At 39.4% G+C, this 20,360-nt stretch overlaps 1 protein-coding gene across 2 annotated transcripts in view; it reads left to right on the top strand.

The window, feature by feature from the left end:
• Positions 1-20,360, top strand: part of agxt2 (alanine--glyoxylate aminotransferase 2) — a 67,498-nt gene that overhangs the window by 20,722 nt on the left and 26,416 nt on the right. For both annotated transcript variants that reach the window (XM_061876498.1, XM_061876499.1), the window contains exon 6: positions 16,012-16,105. In XM_061876498.1, coding sequence (XP_061732482.1) covers positions 16,012-16,105 — 94 coding nt within the window. The remainder of the gene's footprint in view (positions 1-16,011; positions 16,106-20,360) is intronic.

Here is a 20,360-nt window from a genome sequence, read left to right as displayed (position 1 = left end):
CAGCAATTACAGCCTCATGTCATTTAGACATGGGCAATTTGGCTCATTCCTCTTTGCTCATTCCTCTTTGCCGCCCCTCTCAAGCACCCTACAGGTTGGATGGGAATTTCTGGTTTTTATCCAGGATGTCTTTCTACATTGCTGCATTCATGTGTTCAGTCAACAGTTACATGTAAAACCTGTCTGACAAAAGGAAGTCGGCCAAAAGGTTTCGAAGAAATTCTAGAAGAGATGTGAAATAAAGCGATTGACATCTATCAGTCTGGAAAGGGTTAAAAAGCCATTTCCAAAGCTTAAGGACTCCAGCTGACTGCAGTGAGAGCCATTATCCACAAATGCAGAAAACATGGAACAGTGGTAAACCTTCCGAGAAGTGGCCGGCCTACAAAAATGACCCCAAACACACGTCTAAAAAAACTGCAGACCTCCTTTGCCTCAGTTAAGTCAGTGTTAATAGACTGGGATAAGGAAGAGATTGGTGTTGTCCCGATACCAATATTTAGGTACCGGTACCAAAATTATTTTGTTACTTTTGGGTACTTTTCCAAATAAAGGGGACCACAAAAAACTGCATTATTGGCTTTATTTTAACAAAAAAATAATATGTAATAATATGTCTCTTATTTTAAATTTGTCCTTAAATATAATAGTAAACATACAAGACAACTTGTCTTTTATTAGTAAGTAAGCAAACAAAGAATCCTAATTTATCTGCTGACATTTGCAGTAACATATTGTGTCATTTTCCATTCCATTATTTTGTCAAAATTATCAAGGACAATAGGTAGAAAATTAATTATTCATCTACTTGTTCATTTACTGTTAATATCTGCTTACTATCTATTTCTATTTGTATTTTACCATGAATTCATTAACGTGGACCCCGACTTAGACAAGTTGAAACACTTATTCGGGTGTTACCATTTAGTGGTCAATTGTACGGAATATGTACTGTACTGTGCAATCTACTAATAAAAGTTTCAATCAATCAATCAATTCTCTTTTAACATGTTCTAGCTACACTTCTGTTAAAATGCAATAATGACTTATTCTTCTGTTGTTTTATACTTTACATTAGTTTTGGATGATACCACAAATTTGGGTGTGGATCCGATACCAAGTCGTTACAGGATCATACATTTAGGCTGACCATGTTGTGAAATCCCAAAAAGAGGGCACATATATGTGTGCCGGGAGTAGGTGAAAATTTGCCAATGATACTCGAACTTGCTTTATAAATAATATATTTATTTAAATAAAGCATTTTTTCCTCCTCTGTTGACGGCTGTGTTGGCGCTAGGGATTTCTAAAATGGGGTCCTGGGGACCCCATCAAGTCCCACGGTAAATTTTTGGGTTCCCACTTTTTTGTAAGCATTTTGAAAACAAATGATAAACGTATTCATTATCCTGTTGTATCTCACATTCTATATCGGGTTTTGGAAAAAGGTTGTCATAAAAGTTACTTAGTTCATTTAAAAATAAAAAAATAAATAAAACAAATGTGTATACATATGTAAATGTATTCAGTTATAAACATTCATTCACTTTCTTCTTTCCTTCATGGATCTAAACTTTACCGCTGCTGGTATTTTTTCCTATGTTTTTATTTAATAAGTTGTAGGTGTATTTATTTCAGTATAAAAGTGTAAAAAATGTTTTGCTTGGGTCATGAGATGATAATAATGGTGTGCCAGGGCATACATACATTTTATATTTAACGCTTAAATCTCTGGAGTCTTACACTCACCTTAGTGTTTACCAAGAAGTCTATTTCCTTTTCCCGGCAAAACTCGAACCAACACTTTCTGTCAAAAGCGTCACTTCCCTAACTTCCCCGGAAGTCCCGCCCCCCAACCAAAGCCATTGGCTATCACCCCGTAACTAGCCGCTACAATATTTACAGCTAGTGTTATGTTATGAGCCAGGGAATACAAGGACTACACTACCCAGCATGCAACAGAAGTGACGAGCATGCGCGGTAGCCCGGTAAAGAGGGGTGGCGTGTCGCCGTGACGGCCATGTATCGTGAGATTTTGAGCCAAAACCTCCTTCCATCAGTGAGAGCTTTGAAAAGTTGACCAAATACTTATTTTCCCCCGTAATTTACAAATACATTTTTTTAAATTCCTACAATGTGAATTCCTGGATTTTTTTTCACATTCTGTCTCTCACAGTTGAAGTGTACCTATGATGAAAATTACAGACCTCTGTCATCATTTTAAGTGGGGGAACTTGCACAATCGGTGGCTGACTAAATACTTTTTTGCCCCACTGTAAGTACTCCCCGATTTTGCGCTGCCGTTGTTGTATCATCCGCAAATAATACTAACTTCATATCTTTTGTAACTTTAGAAATGTAATTTATATAGAGATTGAATAATTTAGGTCCTAGTATTAATCCCTGAGGTACACCACAGGATATATTTGACAATTTGTTATCACATTTAATGTTGCTATTATATTGCTCATCTGTATAATAAAAACAATGATTACTGATGTGGGAGAAAAAAATGTGTATCTGGATCTATATCATTTTCCAAATCCGTTTTTTTGTGATCTTTGTTGCAGAAGATTTTTAGTTCCATATTTTCCTGTTCAACAATCTTTGATGTTGTTTCAATAATCTCTATAAGTGTAGGTGGATGCACTCCTGAATCTAGATATTCTTGTTCAGTCATCCTTTGGATCATAGTAGTGTTGATGTTGAATTTAGGTGTCTGTTTTCTGTCAGAGTCCATTATCATCAAGTACTCTTGCTTCTGGACTTCCATTCAGCTTGATGTAGATTTTACAGTTGGCGCTCCAAATTCCCTGGATTTTTCCTTGCTTTCTCAAGTCGCGTGCTTTCTTGGCGATTCCAGCATTACGTTTTGTGAGATTGCTCATCCATGTCCACACTCGTTCCCTTCAGCTTCTTTCCCTGTCTCAGCAATGCCATTTTAGATTTTCTGTTTACAAAGTTTCACCAGGACGACTGGAGTGAAGTTGTTGTTTCTTCCGTTCAGTGGGATGCATGTTTCGATGGTTTTACGGTCGATTTCAATTACCTTTGATTGCAGAATGTTCACCACTTGCTGTTCTGCTGAGACAATATCCATTTTATCTGGTTCACTTTCATTATTCACAGCTTTCGCATAGGATCTTGGTTTAATTTGGTGCCCTGTCATGATGATATCATTCATTTGTTTATCCTGATCCATTTCATCTCTGATATTCCACAGCATGTAGAGTAGTTGTCTTCTTGAAAGGTCTTCCTTTGTTGGCACGTATCAGAGGATTCTTTTTTTCTGGTGGCATTCTGAGTTTGCAGACTTACAGTCATGTCTTTGCGATCATGTTTTGTTTAGTTGTGTTGGATTATTTGAAGATTCCATTAGTTCCTGTTTTTTCACTCCATTGTTTTGTTTCCATGCCAACCCATTAGTTTTCACCTGTCTCCATGTCACGTACCTGTTTCCAATCACCACATTGCCGGCTGGTCAGCCTGGCGACATCACCATCTACTCACCCTCTATCACCTTCTACAAACCCATGCTATCCATGCCAATGATCCATGCCCCTTGTCTCGGTCACAGTAAGTGTTTTCGTTATACATGCCATAGTGCAAGTTTTTTGTTTTATGGTCATAGTTTTGCCTTAGTGCAAGTTTTTGTTTTTAGAGCCAAGGGTTTGTACCTCCCCTGCGAGCACTTTTTGTTGGTTCCTTTTTAGGATTAAAATTAAATATGTCATTACCTTCACGTCGTGTCCGGTCCAATCGCTTTGCACCACGGGAAAACAATCCACACCACAGTCCACGACATGACACTTTCTATATTATGCTGCAGACTTTTCCCATCTTGTTTGTGTTCTGTTGTTGCTTTTCTTATATCTTTTTTCATTTCTTTCATTCCTTTTTTTCATTTATTTTTTCCATCCATCCATCATTTCTTTCATTTCTTTTTTTAATTCATGGAATAGTTTTTGTAGTATCCCTTCTTGATTCCCATCATGTCCTGTGTCCAACCTCAAATCTCGTTCCCCCTTGTGTCTTGTGTTTTTCCTTTAGCTTTTGGCATAGCGGCAGGTTGCTGACGTTAGTGCCTGTTGTGTCTTGAACGGCGGTCGCTTCTTTAGCGACTTGCAGCACTTTTAACTTGTTTGTTTCAACAATTTTGTACCTTTCACCGTTTAAAGATCAATTTGAGGTGTCAGCCTGTAATCTTCTATCACTCTGCGGCATGGAAAGCACTTTAAAAACAGCTTTAAACTCGCCGTTGCTTTTGGTTGCTAGGCAACCGCTTTGAATTGCGGTAAGGCGCCACTGGCTTAAGGCTAATGGCTCTTTTAACTCGCCTTATTTCAGCGTATCAGTGCCTCTCAACTGACCGAAATCGTATCAAAGAAGCCAGGTGACTCTCCTGTAGCTGTGATCGCAAATCAGTGGTCAAAATAATCAGACTCAACAAAAACTGCGGTAGGAGAAGCGGAGCCTTTTTCTTTGTGTCATTGACAGGAAGTGAATCTACTTAACCAATCTACTTGGTTAAGTAGATTTTTACCCAGTTCAGGAGTTACCCTCCACGTCCATATTGTTGTAACTTTTTGATTTAGATTGTTACGATGTGAGGAGCGCATTGCGATGCGCGGAGGTGTCGGCCTCTAGATGCCAAAAGACTGGAGCAAGCCGGAGTGAAGGTAGGAGCTGGTTTTAATAATAAAATACAACAAAACACTTAACAAAGAGAAAAGAAAAGGTGTGCCACCGCACGGAAAGCTAAATGCTAATCGTTAGCAAGGGTTGAGTTCAAAGTCAAGGTAATAGCGCGAGCCGAGCGCGCGAAGCTAAGCTAAAACTTAGCAGAGTACATATAAGGAGGAAAAATAACTCACGTAACTGTAGCACTGAGCGAAAGAACCAACCAGGAGGAACTGAGGTAGCAGGTGGTCTTAAATAAAACACAAATAATTCAAAACAGGTTTGCGTAGAGAGTCATTGCAGGAGGCGGAATTAAGTTGTCATGGTGACAGTACAAAACAAGGAAGTGTTAGCATACTGGATCGGCAGAGTCCAAAACATGATCAAAACATAGTAGGACAATACAAAAAGGACTCAAACAGACTAGATGTGTGATCCGGAAGCCGGATCACAACATAGATATTATGATTAACCCTGTCAAATGGTTTTGTTGGATCTATTTTTACATCACTTTCTGTCACTAAGGAAAGGGAAGCATAGGAAAAAGCTCTCCTTTTTCTACCGGGGTTTTTGATACATTTGACGCTCTTTTGACCACTGTTTAACATTAATTTATTAACGTGGACCCCGACTTAAACTAGTTGAAAAACTTATTCGGGTGTTAACATTTGGTGGTCAATTGTACGGAATATGTACTGAACTTTGCAATCTACGAAATAAAAGTTTCAATCAATCAATCAATGATTATCATCACAGCTACATAAAGTCAGCTGGCATCTTCAAACTGCTTTTTTTTCCGGTGAGATGCACAGATTTGAAGCAAGTTAAAGTGTTTCTGACCACACAGACTGATCTCATTTTAAAGGACTGACACCTCCAGTTGAAGCTAAGAATTTGTCGAAATAGACAAGGTAAATGTGTTTAAAGGGGAACATTATCACAACTTCAAAAGGGTTAAAAATAATGAAAATCAGTTCCCAAAGGCTTGTTTTATTTTTCGAAGTTTTTCTCAAAATTTTACACCTCCCGGAATATCCCTAAAAAAAGCTTTAAAGTTCTTGATTTTCGCAATTTGTGATGCGACAGTCCATTTCCCTGTGACGTCATACAGGGCTGCCAATACAAACAACATGGCAGCAAGATATAGCGACATTAGCTTGGATTCAGACTCGGATTTCAGCGGCTTAAGCGATTCAACAGATTACGCATGTATTGAAACAGATGGTCGGAGTATGGAGGCAGATAGCGAAAACAAAATTGAAGAAGAAACTGAAGATATTGAGCGAATAGCTATTGACGCTATTCGGCCATAGCATGGGTGTACCTAATGAAGTGGCCTATAGCATGGCTGCCTTATTAGCATCGCCGGTAAAATGTTCGGACCAAACGATCAGGACTTTCGCATCTTGTGACACTGGAGCAACTTATATATGTCGATTGGTAAGTGTTTGTTTCGCATTAAATGTGGGTATCTAGTTTCAAATGTACATACAGCTAGCGTAAATAGCATGTTAGCATCGATTAGCGTAGCATGTTAGCATCGATTAGCTGGCAGTCATGCCGTGACCAAATATGTCTGATTAGCACATAAGTCAACAACATCAACAAAACTCACCTTTGTGATTTCGTTGACTTAATCATTGCAAATGCATCTGCAGGTTATCCATACATCTCTGTGCCATGTCTGTCTTAGCATCGCCGGTCAAAAGTGAAGACACTCTGGCAAATTCAATGGGGGTCTGGCGGCAGATTTCTTGCCAGTGGTGCAACTTGAATCCCTCCCTGTTAGTGTTGTTACACCCTCCGACAACACACCGACGAGGCATGATGTCTCCAAGGTTCCAAAAAATAGTCGAAAAAACGGAAAATAACAGAGCTGAGACCCGGTGTTTGTATTGTTTTGAAAATGAAAATGGCGGCTGTGTTACCTCGGTGACGCCACGTTCTGACGTCATCGCTACTAGACCGATAAACAGAAAGGCATTTAATTCGCCAAAATTCACCCATTTAGAGTTCGGAAATCGGTTAAAAAAATACATGGTCTTTTTTCTGCAACATCAAGGTATATATTGACGCTTGCATAGGTTTGGTGATAATGTTCCCCTTTAAGTTTGCCATTAACTGCCATTAGCGGGCTGCTAACGCTACAATGTCAAAAGCGAAGATAAAACTCAAATCCAAGGCACCATCTGTGTAATTTGAATCAGATGTGATTACAGGACATGAAGGGAAGCAAGACTTGATGCTCCATAAAATAGACGAGAGCAGACTTAGAAAGAGTAAGGTTAGAAGCAGAAAGAGCAAGATTAGAACATAATGACTTTGATTGATTGAAACTTTTATTAGTAGATTGCACAGTACAGTACATACTCCGTACAATTGTCCACAAAATGGTAACACTCGAATAAGTTTTTCAACTTGTTTAATTCGGGGTCCACGCAAATCAATTCATGGTAGATGATATGAGAAGTCTGCAGGAAAACATCCAAAGTCTGGAAACCCAGAATAACAACGCAAAAAGGGAATCTAAAGGTCTCAAGGAGATCTCTTACAAGAGCTAACAGAAATGCGTTAAGAAGTGAAGTTCCTCCAAGAGGAAAATATTGCAGTGAAACAAGATAACATCATGTTAAAGAATATTGTAGATAAAATGGATCAGGATAAATGAATGAATGATATCATCGCGACAGGGCACCGAATTAAACCACGATCCTACGCGAAAGCTGTGAAAAATGGAGGAGAACCAGATGAAATAGATGTTGCCTTAGCAGAGCAGCAAGTGGTCAACTTTCAGCAATCAAAGGAAATTGAAGTCGATCCGAATACACTCTGGTCGTCCTCAGGAAACTCGTCAAAAGAAAATCTAAAATGGCACTGCTGAAACAGTAAAGAAGCTGAATGGTACAAATGTTTACATGAATGAACGTTTCACCAAACGTAATGCTAAAATTGCAAAGAAAGCACACGACTTGAGGAAGCAGGAAAGATTTCAGGAATACCAACTGTAAAATCTACATCAAGCTGAATGGCGGTCCAGACTCAGCAAAAGTACTTGTTGTCCATGACTTCTAGGATCAGGCAAATATTAAAGTTGACACTGCTTTGATGACGATGAGGATATTGGAGTCTGACATAACCAAACACCCTACCTTCAACATTAACAGTACTACATTCCAAGAGACCACTGATTAAGAAGACCTAGAGTCAGGAACACATCCATCTTCACTCATAGATATTATTGAAACAACACAAGCAATACAGTGGGGCAAAAAAGTATTTAGTCAGCCACCGATTGTGCAAGTTCTCCCACTTAAAATGATGACAGAGGTCTGTAATTTTCATCATAGGTACACTTCAACTGTGAGAGACTGAATGTGAAAAAAAATCCAGGAATTCACATTGTAGGAATTTTAAATAATTTATTTGTAAATTATGGTGGAAAATAAGTATTTGGTTAACCATTCAAAGCTCTCACTAATGGAAGGAGGTTTTGGCTCAAAATCTCACGATACATGGCCCCATTCACTCTTTCTTTAACACGGATAAATCGTCCTGTCCCCTTAGCAGAAAAACAGCCCCAAAGTATGATGTTTCCACCCCCATGCTTCACAGTAGGTATGGTGTTCTTGGGATGCAACTCAGTATTCTTCTTCCTCCAAACACGACGAGTTGGGTTTATACCAAAATGGATGATCCTTTTTTTTTTTTTTTTTTTTTTTTCTTTGTCATAAAAAGGGACTTTTTTGTCATGAAAAAGAGAGTTTTTTTGTGTTTGGTGAACTAATTGTAAGTGTATATTGTGTTTTTTATGTTGATTTAATAAAAAAATATATATATATATGTATTTTTTTTTTTTTTTTTTTTTTTAAGATAAAAATTAATAAAAAATTATTCTGCGGCCCGGTACCAATCGGGCCACGGCCCGGTGGTCGGGGACCACTGCTTTAATGGATACAATCTCCATTTATTAATGTTAAAGTTAAAGTACCAATGATTGTCATACACACACACACACACACACACACACACACTAGGTATGGCGAAATTATTCTCTGCATTTGAACCATCACCCTTGATCACCCCCCGGGAGGTGAGGGGGAGCAGTGAGCAGCATCGGTGGCCGTGCCCAGGAATCATTTTTTGTGATTTAACCCCCAATTCCGACCCTTGATGCTGAGTGCCAAGCAGGGAGGTAATGGGTACCATTTTTATAGCCTTTGGTTTATGTTTACCTGAATTATCGTTGTCTGATAGCTAAATTTGTTTGTTAATCTTAAACATGTAACCTAACCACTTGTAATATGCTCTAAAATCTATGTAGTGATATATATTGAAGTCTAAGACTATATAATGAAGGTAATAAAACAATTTGAAAACGGGTTCCTGACATATTGTGTTATTTCCGGTTGTATTAGTTTCTTAAAACTACTATTAATCTTCTCGCCAATTTACTGTTAGTAGCTGGTTACTTTCTGTTGTAACATGGTTTTATCTACACTTCTGTTAAAAGGTAATAAACACTTAGTCTTCTGTTTGGTGACTTAACATTTTTTGGGGGCGATACTACAATTTTGGGTGTTGATGCAGTACCACGTAGTTACAAAGACAGCAATGGTGCTGTTATTTCAGATTTTCAAGATCATTGAATTATCCCATTTTTGATCACAAGTATAATCAGACAAACAATGGAATGGTGGTGCAACAATATAAAGGAATATCTTATTTGTGTCCGACTGTAAGTGAATTGTGAATTATATTTATATAGCGATTTTCTCTAGTGACTCAAAGCGCTTTACATAGTGAAACCCAATATCTAAGTTACATTTAAACCAGTGTGGGTGGCACTGGGAGCAGGTGGGTAAAGTGTCTTGCCCAAGGACACAACGGCATTGACTAGGATGGCGGAAGCGGGAATCGAACCTGCAACCCTCAAGTTGCTGGCACGGCCGCTCTACCAACCGAGCTAAACCGCCCCAAGTGCAATATCTCGTGGAAATGTATTTTTCATTACTGAATTATTCCAGGAAATGGCACATTTGTAATAAATTATATCATCATTGGAACTATTACAAGTATAACCCCTAGTATATTTACGATTTGACTCCCTCGAATGGCCTTGGTGCAACAACAGGAGCAGGCGGTTCTGCAAACATCCCCCGAGGACTCTCAAAAATGGACGCTTTTGACCTCCCTCCCTCCTCAACGACACCTGGAAGTCGAACTTTGCTTGCAATGCATGCAGAATGGGGACGGGCCTATGGACACAACGCCACTACACCCAAAGACAATGGGCATATACACAAACACACTCCCCACCCCCACCCCACACCTTCACCACCGCTTGATTTTCCTTTGGGGTGATGGGCGGCCGAGTAGCGCTTAATAGCAGCAGGCCGGCCTCCAGGGCCCCAACTCCCCCTGAACCCCTCTTTGTTGCGAGTTGTTGTGATTATATGTAACAGGTTTATGTGTGCTTTGGCAAATTAGTTTTTTCCCTTGGACTCAGTCTAAGACCCCCTCCTGAGGGTCCAGCCTTTGACTGATATTTTTTACTCTTCCCAATATCACCTTTTTTCCACCTTTTTTAAGGAGCGCCGTGAGTGGCTGATCCGTTGGCGTCCTGTCTTGTCTCCCTGTAATATATGTCTGCTCTTAGTGGGACTGTGCCGAAAATGTAATTTCAGTACCAATGTGTCTTGTACATGTTAAAGAATGGACAATAATAAAGCATCCTGAATCCTGTATGTATTTAGTATTTGATTGATGTTTATTGAAGATACCTGGCGGGAAGAAAATGTCATAGTTTTTGGTACTGTCCCTTAAGGGGGGTGTGGGCTGATTACTGCAGTGGGCCAGGTTTGGATAAATGTGGCTGGTTAGGTTTTTCTGACCATGTATAACGTGTATTGCCAGCACTTTAAGTGGACCAAGCTGTTGCATGTTTTTGTGTTTGTTTGATGTGGAATATTGTGAGGAGGATTGCTTGCCACAACTGAAGACAGTAAGGACTTTGGTGTATTTTTGTCTTTTTGCACAAATGCATGTATGGCAATGCAACTGGCGTGTTGTGATCCCTGACTCGGATCTTCACATATTACTGTTTATTTTTCCATCTTTGTTCTCATTCTCCGTTTGAGCCGTTTATTTCCCGTTTAGTCCATCACCATGGTTACTTATCAGTTTCAGCTGTTACTCTCGGTTCCCGCACACCTGTTCTCTGCTAATCAGCTTCCCTTTATAAGCCAACCTCTTCTGTTTATTCTGTCTGGGACTCTAAATTAGTTTTTCACGCAACGAGTTACGCCTGCAATACTTTCATGTATGTATATTCTCGCTAAGCTTTTCACGCTAGCCATTGTTCATTCCAGTTCTCATGCTGAAGTTTTTGTTTTCTCTTTTGTGCCTATGGGTCAGTTTAGTTTGCATTTTGTATCACCAAGTTCTCATACTAGCGTCTTTGGTTTCCTTTTGTTAGATCCAGTGTTTTGTTTCTTAGATCCTTGTTGTAGAATAAATCTGTTAAAACTTACCTTTGCTGTGTTCAATTTTGACGCATCCTCGAGGGAATTCAACCCGGTACCACAATGCCACACAGGCGTAACATGGCGAACATAAAACTTTATTGGGGTACACGACAGCCCCAGGTTCTTTTTACATAGAACAATTAGAAGGGTTTTTCCTTGGCTCTAATTAAATCCTTTGGTTTTTGCCATTAAAGTCCTCCTCTGTCTAGGGACCTATTTTCTGAGTTAAAGTCCCTGAGTTCTTAAACAATAACAAAAACGACACATGTATAAAAAATATATTATTCTAACCACAATGTATGTCAACCTGCTCACCTTTGTTTACATTTAAAAGCGGTATGTGTATGTATGTGTGCTTTCTTTAGTTTTAAATTTTAAATGAATTTCCCCCCCCAAAAAAATATTGTTTTATTTTGTTATTATGGGGTATTTTGTGTAGAATTTTGAGGAAAAAAATTTATCTTTTCCATTTTGGAATAACAACTTGTGGAAAAAGTGAAGCGCTGTGAATACTTTCCAGATGCATTGTATCCTCCTACAATGTGTAGTGTAACATGTTTGGCTATTCCGCCCTGCCCCAACCCCCTCCACATTCCACCCCCTGGAGTGTAAATTATGTAAATCAGGGGTCGCAAAAATGCGGCCCGAGGGCCAATTGCGGCCCGCGACGTTATTATGTTGGCCGCACTTTGATATGACAATTTATTGTTGGTGCGGCCCGCGAGTTTAATATGAACGGCGCTAAACAGTGTCGTACTTGCCCACTTCCCCAATTTTCCCGGGAGACCCGTAAATTTCAGGGCACCAATTCTCTTGAAGCCCCTGTCGATTCATATCATATCAACAATATTCAGGGAGTGCCATAATGGTACTTTAGTGCCCTCTACATCCTGAACTGGCAGCATGCAAGCCCAGTTATATGTTGCATCTGGCCATGCAAACCACACGTGTGTTATATATTATATATAAGATATATTTGATCAACAGCTACACACACTAAAGGTGGCCGTTAAAAAAACTTTAACACTGTTATAAATATGTGCCAGACTGTGAACCCGCACCAAACAAGAATGACAAACACATTTCGGGAGAACATCCGCATGACCGCATCGTAACACAACATAAACACAACAGAAAAATTACCCAGAATTCCATGCAGCCGTGACTCTTCCGGGCTACAATAGACACACCCCCGCTTCCACCAACCCCCCACACCCAACCCTCCCTACTTGCGTCGGTTGAGGTGTTGTATATTGTAGCCAGGGAGAGTCAGGGCCGCAAGGTGTTCTGGGCATTTGTTCTCTTGTGTTTAAGTTGTGTTAGGGTGCAGAAATTCTCCCAAAAAGGGTTTGTCATTCTTGTTTGGTGTGGGTTCACAGTGTGGCGCATATTTATAACAGTGTTACAGTTGTTTATACGGCCACCATCAGTGTGACCTGTATGGCTGTTGAACAAGTACGTCTTGCAGCCACTGACGTAGTTCTGCACAAGTCTCACACAACATGATACAGAGTTGGCACATTGGTGGTGTGATATAGAAGCGTGCGCGATGACATGTAGTAGAGCAGTATTCCTCTTCTAAGGGATGCCCGAACCCCTGGAGGTACTTGAAAGTATGCCAAGGGGCAAGTGATATTTATTATAAAATTATTATAAAAAATAGCAGCAATTCATAAATCCTTTATAAATATATGTATTGAATAATACTTCAATGAAATATGAATATAAGTTCATAAACTGTGAACAAATAATACAACAATCCAACATTCAGTGTTGACAGCTAGACTTTTTATGGACATGTTCCATAAATAATGATGTTAAAGATTTATTTTTTGGTGAAGAAATGTTTAGAATTAAGTTCATGAATCCAGATGGATCTCTATTACAATCCCCAAAGAAGACACTTTAAGTTGATGATTACTTCTATGTGTAGAAATCTGTATTCATAATTGAATCACTTGTTTATTTTTCAACAAGTTTTTAGTTATTTTATATCTTTTTTTCCAAATAGTTCAAGAAAGACCACTACAAATGAGCAATATTTTGCACTGTTATACAATTTAATTCATCAGAAAGTGATGACATAGTGCTGTATTTTACTTCTTTATCTCTTTTTTTCCAACCAAAAATGCTTTGCTCTGATTAGGGGGTACTTGAATGAAAAAAATGTTCACAGAGGGTACATCACTGAAAAAATTACATTCAAAAAATGTTCACAGTTCACAGTGAAAAAAGGTTGAGAACCACTGTTGTAGAGGACGTTAGAAGCAGTGCAGTCACGGCAGCCCTTAATAATGTCGGCCGGGTGAAAATTTGGACAAATTCGGGTGAATGGTTGCAACGGTGGATTGTCGGGAAGTGCACTGAAATTCAGGAGTCTCCCGGAAAAATCGTGAGGGTTGGCAAGTATGTTGCTAGGGCGGGAAAGCCATTCATAGAAGGTGAATTCATTAAGGAGTGCATGTTAGATTTTTTAAGAAATCTTTTCTTGCGGCCCAGCCTCACCCAGTTTCTTTATCCAGTGGCCCCCAGGAAAATTGAGTTTGAGACCCCTGACTTGAATGATCGAGCGGGCCACATTGAAGGCTGGCCAAATCACATTCAGCCTGTTAAGTTTTTCAATCTGGCCCGTTGGAGATTCCCAAATATTTAATTAGATCTTTGAGATGGAAAGTGTAGCTGCCATTATGATGTGCAGTGATGTTTTCTAATGACTGTAAGTCTTGAACTACCATATTTCCTTGAATTGCCACCTGGGCGCTAGTTAATTTAAAACCTCTTCTCACTCCTGCGCTTAGCAAAGGCATGTGGTAAAAGTAAGCATGCGCTAATTATTTTAAAACCTCTTCTCACTCAAGGTACTTACCAAAGGCATGGAGTAAACATTTTAGTGTGATGTAAGCTTGGACCTTAAATCCTACTGAATAGCTAGCTCTTAATCTTCTTCCCTTTATGCGATTTCAAATTACCGGTATTGAAATCAGCCTCCTCCGAGTTTGACCCGGTGGTAATACTAAGCATGTGCTAATTATTTTGCGAAGCGAGTTTGACCCGGCAGTAATTCACGGCAGACGCATACTATATGCCCTGCGGCAATTCAAGGAAATACGGTATACAAAGTATTTCAGTGGTTGGAATCTGCACAATATACTAGTTACAATGATCATCTACTGTAATTAGTTACTATGGTCGTCTAATTAGTTACTATGGTAATCAAATTAGTTTCTATGGTAATGTAAGTCACAGCAGCTCAGTTGAGGCACCAAGCAGTGTGGGCGGGGAGCGTTTCCACAAAGTTTTTCCAAAATGCAGGTGTCAGGGACAACCGCAGAAGGGGACAGTTTTACAACAATGTTCTAAAGCTTAGTGATGTATCAAATATAGCACATTGTAGGTGGGGTTTTTTTTTTTTTACTCTTCGTGTTCATATTTTGCTGTGTTTGTTGCATTTTTGTTGCGTTTTGCTTGATTGTAAAATATGTCGATTGAGAGGGGGTGTGGCATTTGTATATTTTCAATATTCAGTGTTTTATCGGTCATAGTTAATATTGTAAATCCTACATTCTTTATTTTCATGTACATTTTGGGTGTCTCATTCAGTAAAAAAAAACTAAAATTCCATCCCGTTTTTTTTAAGGCGGTCTGTTATAAAGTTTTTAGCATTCAATCAGACATTATTGTGAGGTTTTGTTCCTGAAAATAGATATACCTGCCCCCAGATACATTTATTTCTCAAAATTTGGCCCCACAGTCCAAATAAGTGCCCAGGCCTGCTTTAGAAGGTAGTTGTTTCCTTTATTCCTTGGCTTGCTATGAACACTATGTTGTAATGGCTTGTGTCTATTCGACATAAGAGTATCCATGTACAGACCAGGGGCCACTTCTCTAAAGCTTACGTGCGCTCAGAATAGGGCTGAAAATGTCAGGCTTTCCCCTGACAGTTTGTCTATGTTTTAGTTTTTTCCTCTGCATTTGTCTGTTTCCTCTGTGTTTAGTATTTCCTGTCCTTAGTTCCTGTCTAGTGCTCTTATTTTTTCAGCTTCCTGTCTTGTTCCCTGAGTGCTGTGTTCCTCCTCAGCTGTGGCTGATTGGCACCTGGCCACACCTGTTGCCAATCAGCCTGCTCCTATTTGTACCTGTTTTGTCTTGTGTCAGTTGCTGGATCATTGTATTGTCTTGTTGATGTAACGTCTAGTCCCTCTTGTGATGTGTTATCGCTCCTGTCGTGTCGTACATTGTCTTTGCAGCGTAGCGGTAAGCTATATTCAGTTGATGTTTGTAGCTTACTGTTTTTTGTTCCCTGCTTCCGTTTTATTTTTCATTATACAAGTACGACTTCTGTTTGCCTGTTAGCTACCCGTTAGCTTCCACGCTAATCCCCTGTTCGTTATTTTCTAACTCCCAGGCTAGCTCCTTTTGTTTATATCTTTCCTTACGCTGTGTTCTTGCCCGACGCATCCACGGACGGACAAACCCGGCAGCGCCATGCCTTCCCGTCTTTACAAAAGTGTTACCATGTTTTTTTTACGAGTGCACAAAATGAACCGTGCATGAACATCACCTTGTTCAAACAACAAAACTAAGACAGTGCATAAACTCACAACAAATTACACACCTGCAAATCAGTCAGCTGTTGCCGTATCTGTAATATGCCAACAGGGAGAAGTTTGTATTTACACAAAGAGTCCGGTGTGTTTTGACCTCGACCGAACCCCTGAGGTCGACTCACCGAACCCCTTGGGTTCGATCGAACGCTGGTTAAGAACCACTGTGTTAGAGACTATTCTTTTTATTTTCTCTCTTGCAGAGGATCATACCACGGCGGTGGCTCACAGACAATCGGTTTGACTTCAAACTCAAGCTACAAGTTCCCAGTTGCCATGGGACTCGGTTGTACAAACGTATGTATGGCTCACTTTCTTTCTTTCTTTCTTTCTTTGACACATAGCGCAAATGGAATCAGCAACCTTTTCTTTTGTTTCCCCCTCGATGTCAATTAAGGCGGCAATTGTTTCCACGCACAAACAGACATGGTAGTATTTCTAGGAGAGCTGAGAAAACAAGTTAAGAAATATCTGTAACAAAAAGCTGAGGTAGGCTCCCACGACCCCGAACGGGACAAGGGGTAGTAAATGGATGGATAAAAATAAAGTCCAAAAAGTTAGGAGAATGCGGTTTTGACCAAAGATCCGCAATGTTATGAGATGAAAGAGGAAAGTAGTAAGAGAATTGTTTAAAGGGGAGCATTATCACAATTTCTGAATGGTTAAAAGCAATAAAAATCAGTTCCCAGTGGCTTATTTTATTTTTCGAAGTTTTTCTCAAAATTTTACCCGTCACGCAATATCCCGAAAAACGGCTTTAAAGTGCCTGATTTACACCATGGCTATATCCACCAGTCTATTGTCCTGTGACGTCACTGTGTGAAGCCACCAAAAACAGACATTGCTGATAGCACAGAAAGGTATAGCATAGTAGCTCGGATTCAGACTCGGATTTCAGCGCCGTAAGCGATTCAACAGATTACGCATGTATTGAAACGGATGGTTGGAGTCTGGAGGCAGGTACCGAAAACGAAATTAAAGAAGAAACAGAAGCTTTTGAGCCATATCACGACAGACAGCGGCACGGGAGGAAGCGCGGACGAATTTGGCGATCGCCTTTAAACCGACGATTGGTATGTGTTTGTTTGGCATTAAATGTGGGTGGAGGGAAAGGCTGGATGCAAATATAGCTACAAATGAGGCATAATGATGGAATATACATTCAGCTAGCCTAAATAGCATGTTAGCATCGATTAGCTTGCAGTCATGCCGTGACCAAATATGTCTGATTAGCACTCCTCATAAGTCAATAACATCAACAGAACTCACCTTTGTGATTTCGTTGACTTTATCGTTGGAAATGCATCTGCTTTGAGTGTCGCAGGATATCCACACATTCTTGCCATCTCTGTCGTAGCATAGCTGTCGTCTGTAAAGTGTGCGCAACAAACGAGGGACTTTCGCATCTTTTGACCACTGTTGCAACTTGAATCCGTCTCTGTTTGTGTTGTTTCACCCTCCGACAACACACCGACGAGGCATGATGTTTCCAAGGTACCGGAAAACAGTCGAAAAAACGGAAAATAACAGAGCTGATTTGACTTGGTGTGTGTGATGTATTTGAGAAAATGGCGGGTCGATTCACGATGTGACGTCACGGGTGAAAGGTCATTGCTCCAACAGGCGAACAATTGAAAGGCGTTTAAATCGCCAAATTCATCCTTTTAGAGTCCGGAAATCGGTTAAAAAAATATATGGTCTTTTTTCTGCGACATCAAAGGTATATATTGACGCTTACATAGGTCTGGTGATAATGTTCCCCTTTAAAGTTGAACGTTAGTGATAATCAAGTTGTATTTTTTATTGTAAAAAAAATTAATGACAAACAAAAAATAGTTGATACAATTTATTAACTGGTATTATTTTTATGCTTCAACTTTATTTTTGTAAAATTGTATCTGGCAAAGTATTTTTGTGAATATTTTGACTAAGGTATTTTCTTGGAATACACTCAGATCATTTTAGTGGAAATAGTCATTATGAAATTAGGCATTTAACGGTTTAAATGTATTTATTTATTTATTTATATTTATTAAAAAATTATTTAATACAACAAAACAATACATGGCAATGCATAACAATGCAATCCAATTCTAGAACCAAACCTGACCCAGCAACACTCAGAACAGCAACAATAAACAAAACTATTGAGAGGACACACAAACACGACACAGAACATTCCAAAAGTAGTGAAATAAAATATAATATTATCATCAATGTTAACGGTTTATGTTCAGACAGTTATTGTACCAAATTTAAAAATTCCCATTACTCTGTTAGTGTATCAGAGAGAGACCAGTCAGTGCTGTTGTGCCGGAGTGTAAACCTTACTCTTGTTACCTTAAGAGTATGCGTTGGACATCGAGTTGGCACGAATGGGGAACATATTTTAACTAACAAAGACTAAATTGAGAGTAATTTGGACACTAGGGGAACATATTAGGGTTAGGGTTACTCTGTGATGAGGTGGCGACTTGTCCGGGGTGTACTACGCCTTCCATCCGAATGCAGCTGAGATAGGCTCCAGCAACCTCCCGCGACCCGAAAAGGGACAAGCGATAGAAAAATGCATGGATGGATGGATGGACACTTCATTTTTGTAGTACTTAAAATACAGTGGTCCCTTGCAACATAGCCCTTTGAAGATTGAAGTCACTCAATCGTGGACTTTTTAAACGCATATTACATGTTGTTTTAGCCTGAACTAAGCATTTTCAAGCATAAAAATGGCTACATTGACAACAAATACCCATACTACAGTAGTATTGGCCATTAGGTGAGACAAAAACAGGCTAAATTGGCTACATCTGCAGGCCATCCCATTACAAAATATGTTCACACTTTTTTGCTATTGATGTGACTATTTTTATACTTTATTAATTCTACTTGAACTTGTTTCTACAAACCCTGTTTCCATATGAGTTGGGAAATTGTGTTAGATGTAAATACAAACGGAATACAATGATGTGCAAATCCTTTTCAACCCATATTCAGTTGAATATGCTACAAAGACAACATATTTGATGTTCAAACTAATACACTTTTTTTGTTTTTGCAAATGATCCTTAACTTTAGAATTTGATGCCAGCAACACCTGACAAAGAATTTTGGAAAGGTGGCAAAAAATGCTGATAAAGTAGAGGAATGCTCATCAAACACTTATTTGGAACATCCCACAGGTGTGCAGGCTAATTGGGAACAGGTGGGTGCCATGATTGGGTATAAAAACAGCTTCCAAAAAAATGCTCAGTCTTTCACAAGAAAGGATGGGGCGAGGTACACCCCTTTGTCCACAACTGCGTGAGCAAATAGTCAAACAGTTTAAGAACAACGTTTCTCAAAGTGCAAATGCAAAAAATTTAGGGATTTCAACATCTACGGTCCATAATATCATCAAAAGGTTTAGAGAATCTGGAGAAATCACTCCACATAAGCGGCATGGCCGGAAACCAACATTGAATGACAGTGACCTTGATCCCTCAGACGGTACTGTATCAAAAAACGACATCAATCTCTAAAGGATATCACCACATGGGCTCTGAAACCCTTCAGAAAACCACTGTCACTAAAAACAGATTGTCGCTACATCTTTAAGTGCAAGTTAAAGCTTTACTATGCAAAGCAAAAGCCATTTATCAACAACATCCAGAAACGCCGCAGGCTTCTCTGGGCCCGAGATCATCTAAGATGGACTGATGCAAAGTGGAAAAGTGTTCTGTGGTCTGACGAGTCCACATTTCAAATTGTTTTTGGAAATATTCGACATTGTGTCATCCGGACCAAAGGGGAAGCGAACCATCGAGACTTTTATCGACGCAAAGTTCAAAAGCCAGCATCTGTGATGGTATGGGGGTGCATTAGTGTCCAAGGCATGGGTAACTTACACACATCTGTAAAGGCACCATTAATGCTGAAAGGCACATACAGGTTTTGGAACAACATATGCTGCCATCTAAGCGCCGTCTTTTTCATGGTCGCCCCTGCTTATTTCAGCAAGACAATGCCAAGCCACATTCAGCACGTGTTACAACAGCGTGGCTTCATAAAAAAAGAGTGCGGCTACTTTCCTGGCCCGCCTGCAGTCCAGACCTGTCTCCCATCAAAAATGTCTGGCATTATGAAGTGTAAAATACAAGAGCGGAGATCCCGGACTGTTAAACGACTGAAGCTCTACATAAAACAAGAATGGGAAAGAATTCCACTTTCAAAGCTTCAACAATTAGTTTCCTCAGTTCCCAAACGTTTATTGAGTGTTGTTAAAAGAAAAGATGATGTAACACAGTGGTGAACATGCCCTTTCCCAACTACTTTGGCAATTCTAAGTTACCGGTAATTATTATTTGAAAAAAAAAAAAAAAAGTATATTCGTTTGAACATCAAATATGTTGTCTTTGTAGCATATTCAACTGAATATGGGTTGAAAATGATTTGCAAATCATTGTATTCCGTTTATATTTACATCTAACACAATTTCCCAACTCATATGGAAACGGGGTTTGTAGTATCTTTGGTCTTGTATTCTTGTGCTCTTAATACATACTAATATATCTTT

The sequence above is a fragment of the Nerophis ophidion genome, linkage group LG17 (assembly GCF_033978795.1).
Source record: "Nerophis ophidion isolate RoL-2023_Sa linkage group LG17, RoL_Noph_v1.0, whole genome shotgun sequence".
Classification (NCBI taxonomy): Eukaryota; Metazoa; Chordata; class Actinopteri; order Syngnathiformes; family Syngnathidae; genus Nerophis; species Nerophis ophidion.
The sequence above is the reverse complement of the archived record's forward strand: the minus strand, read 5'-3'. Positions and strand labels throughout refer to the sequence as shown.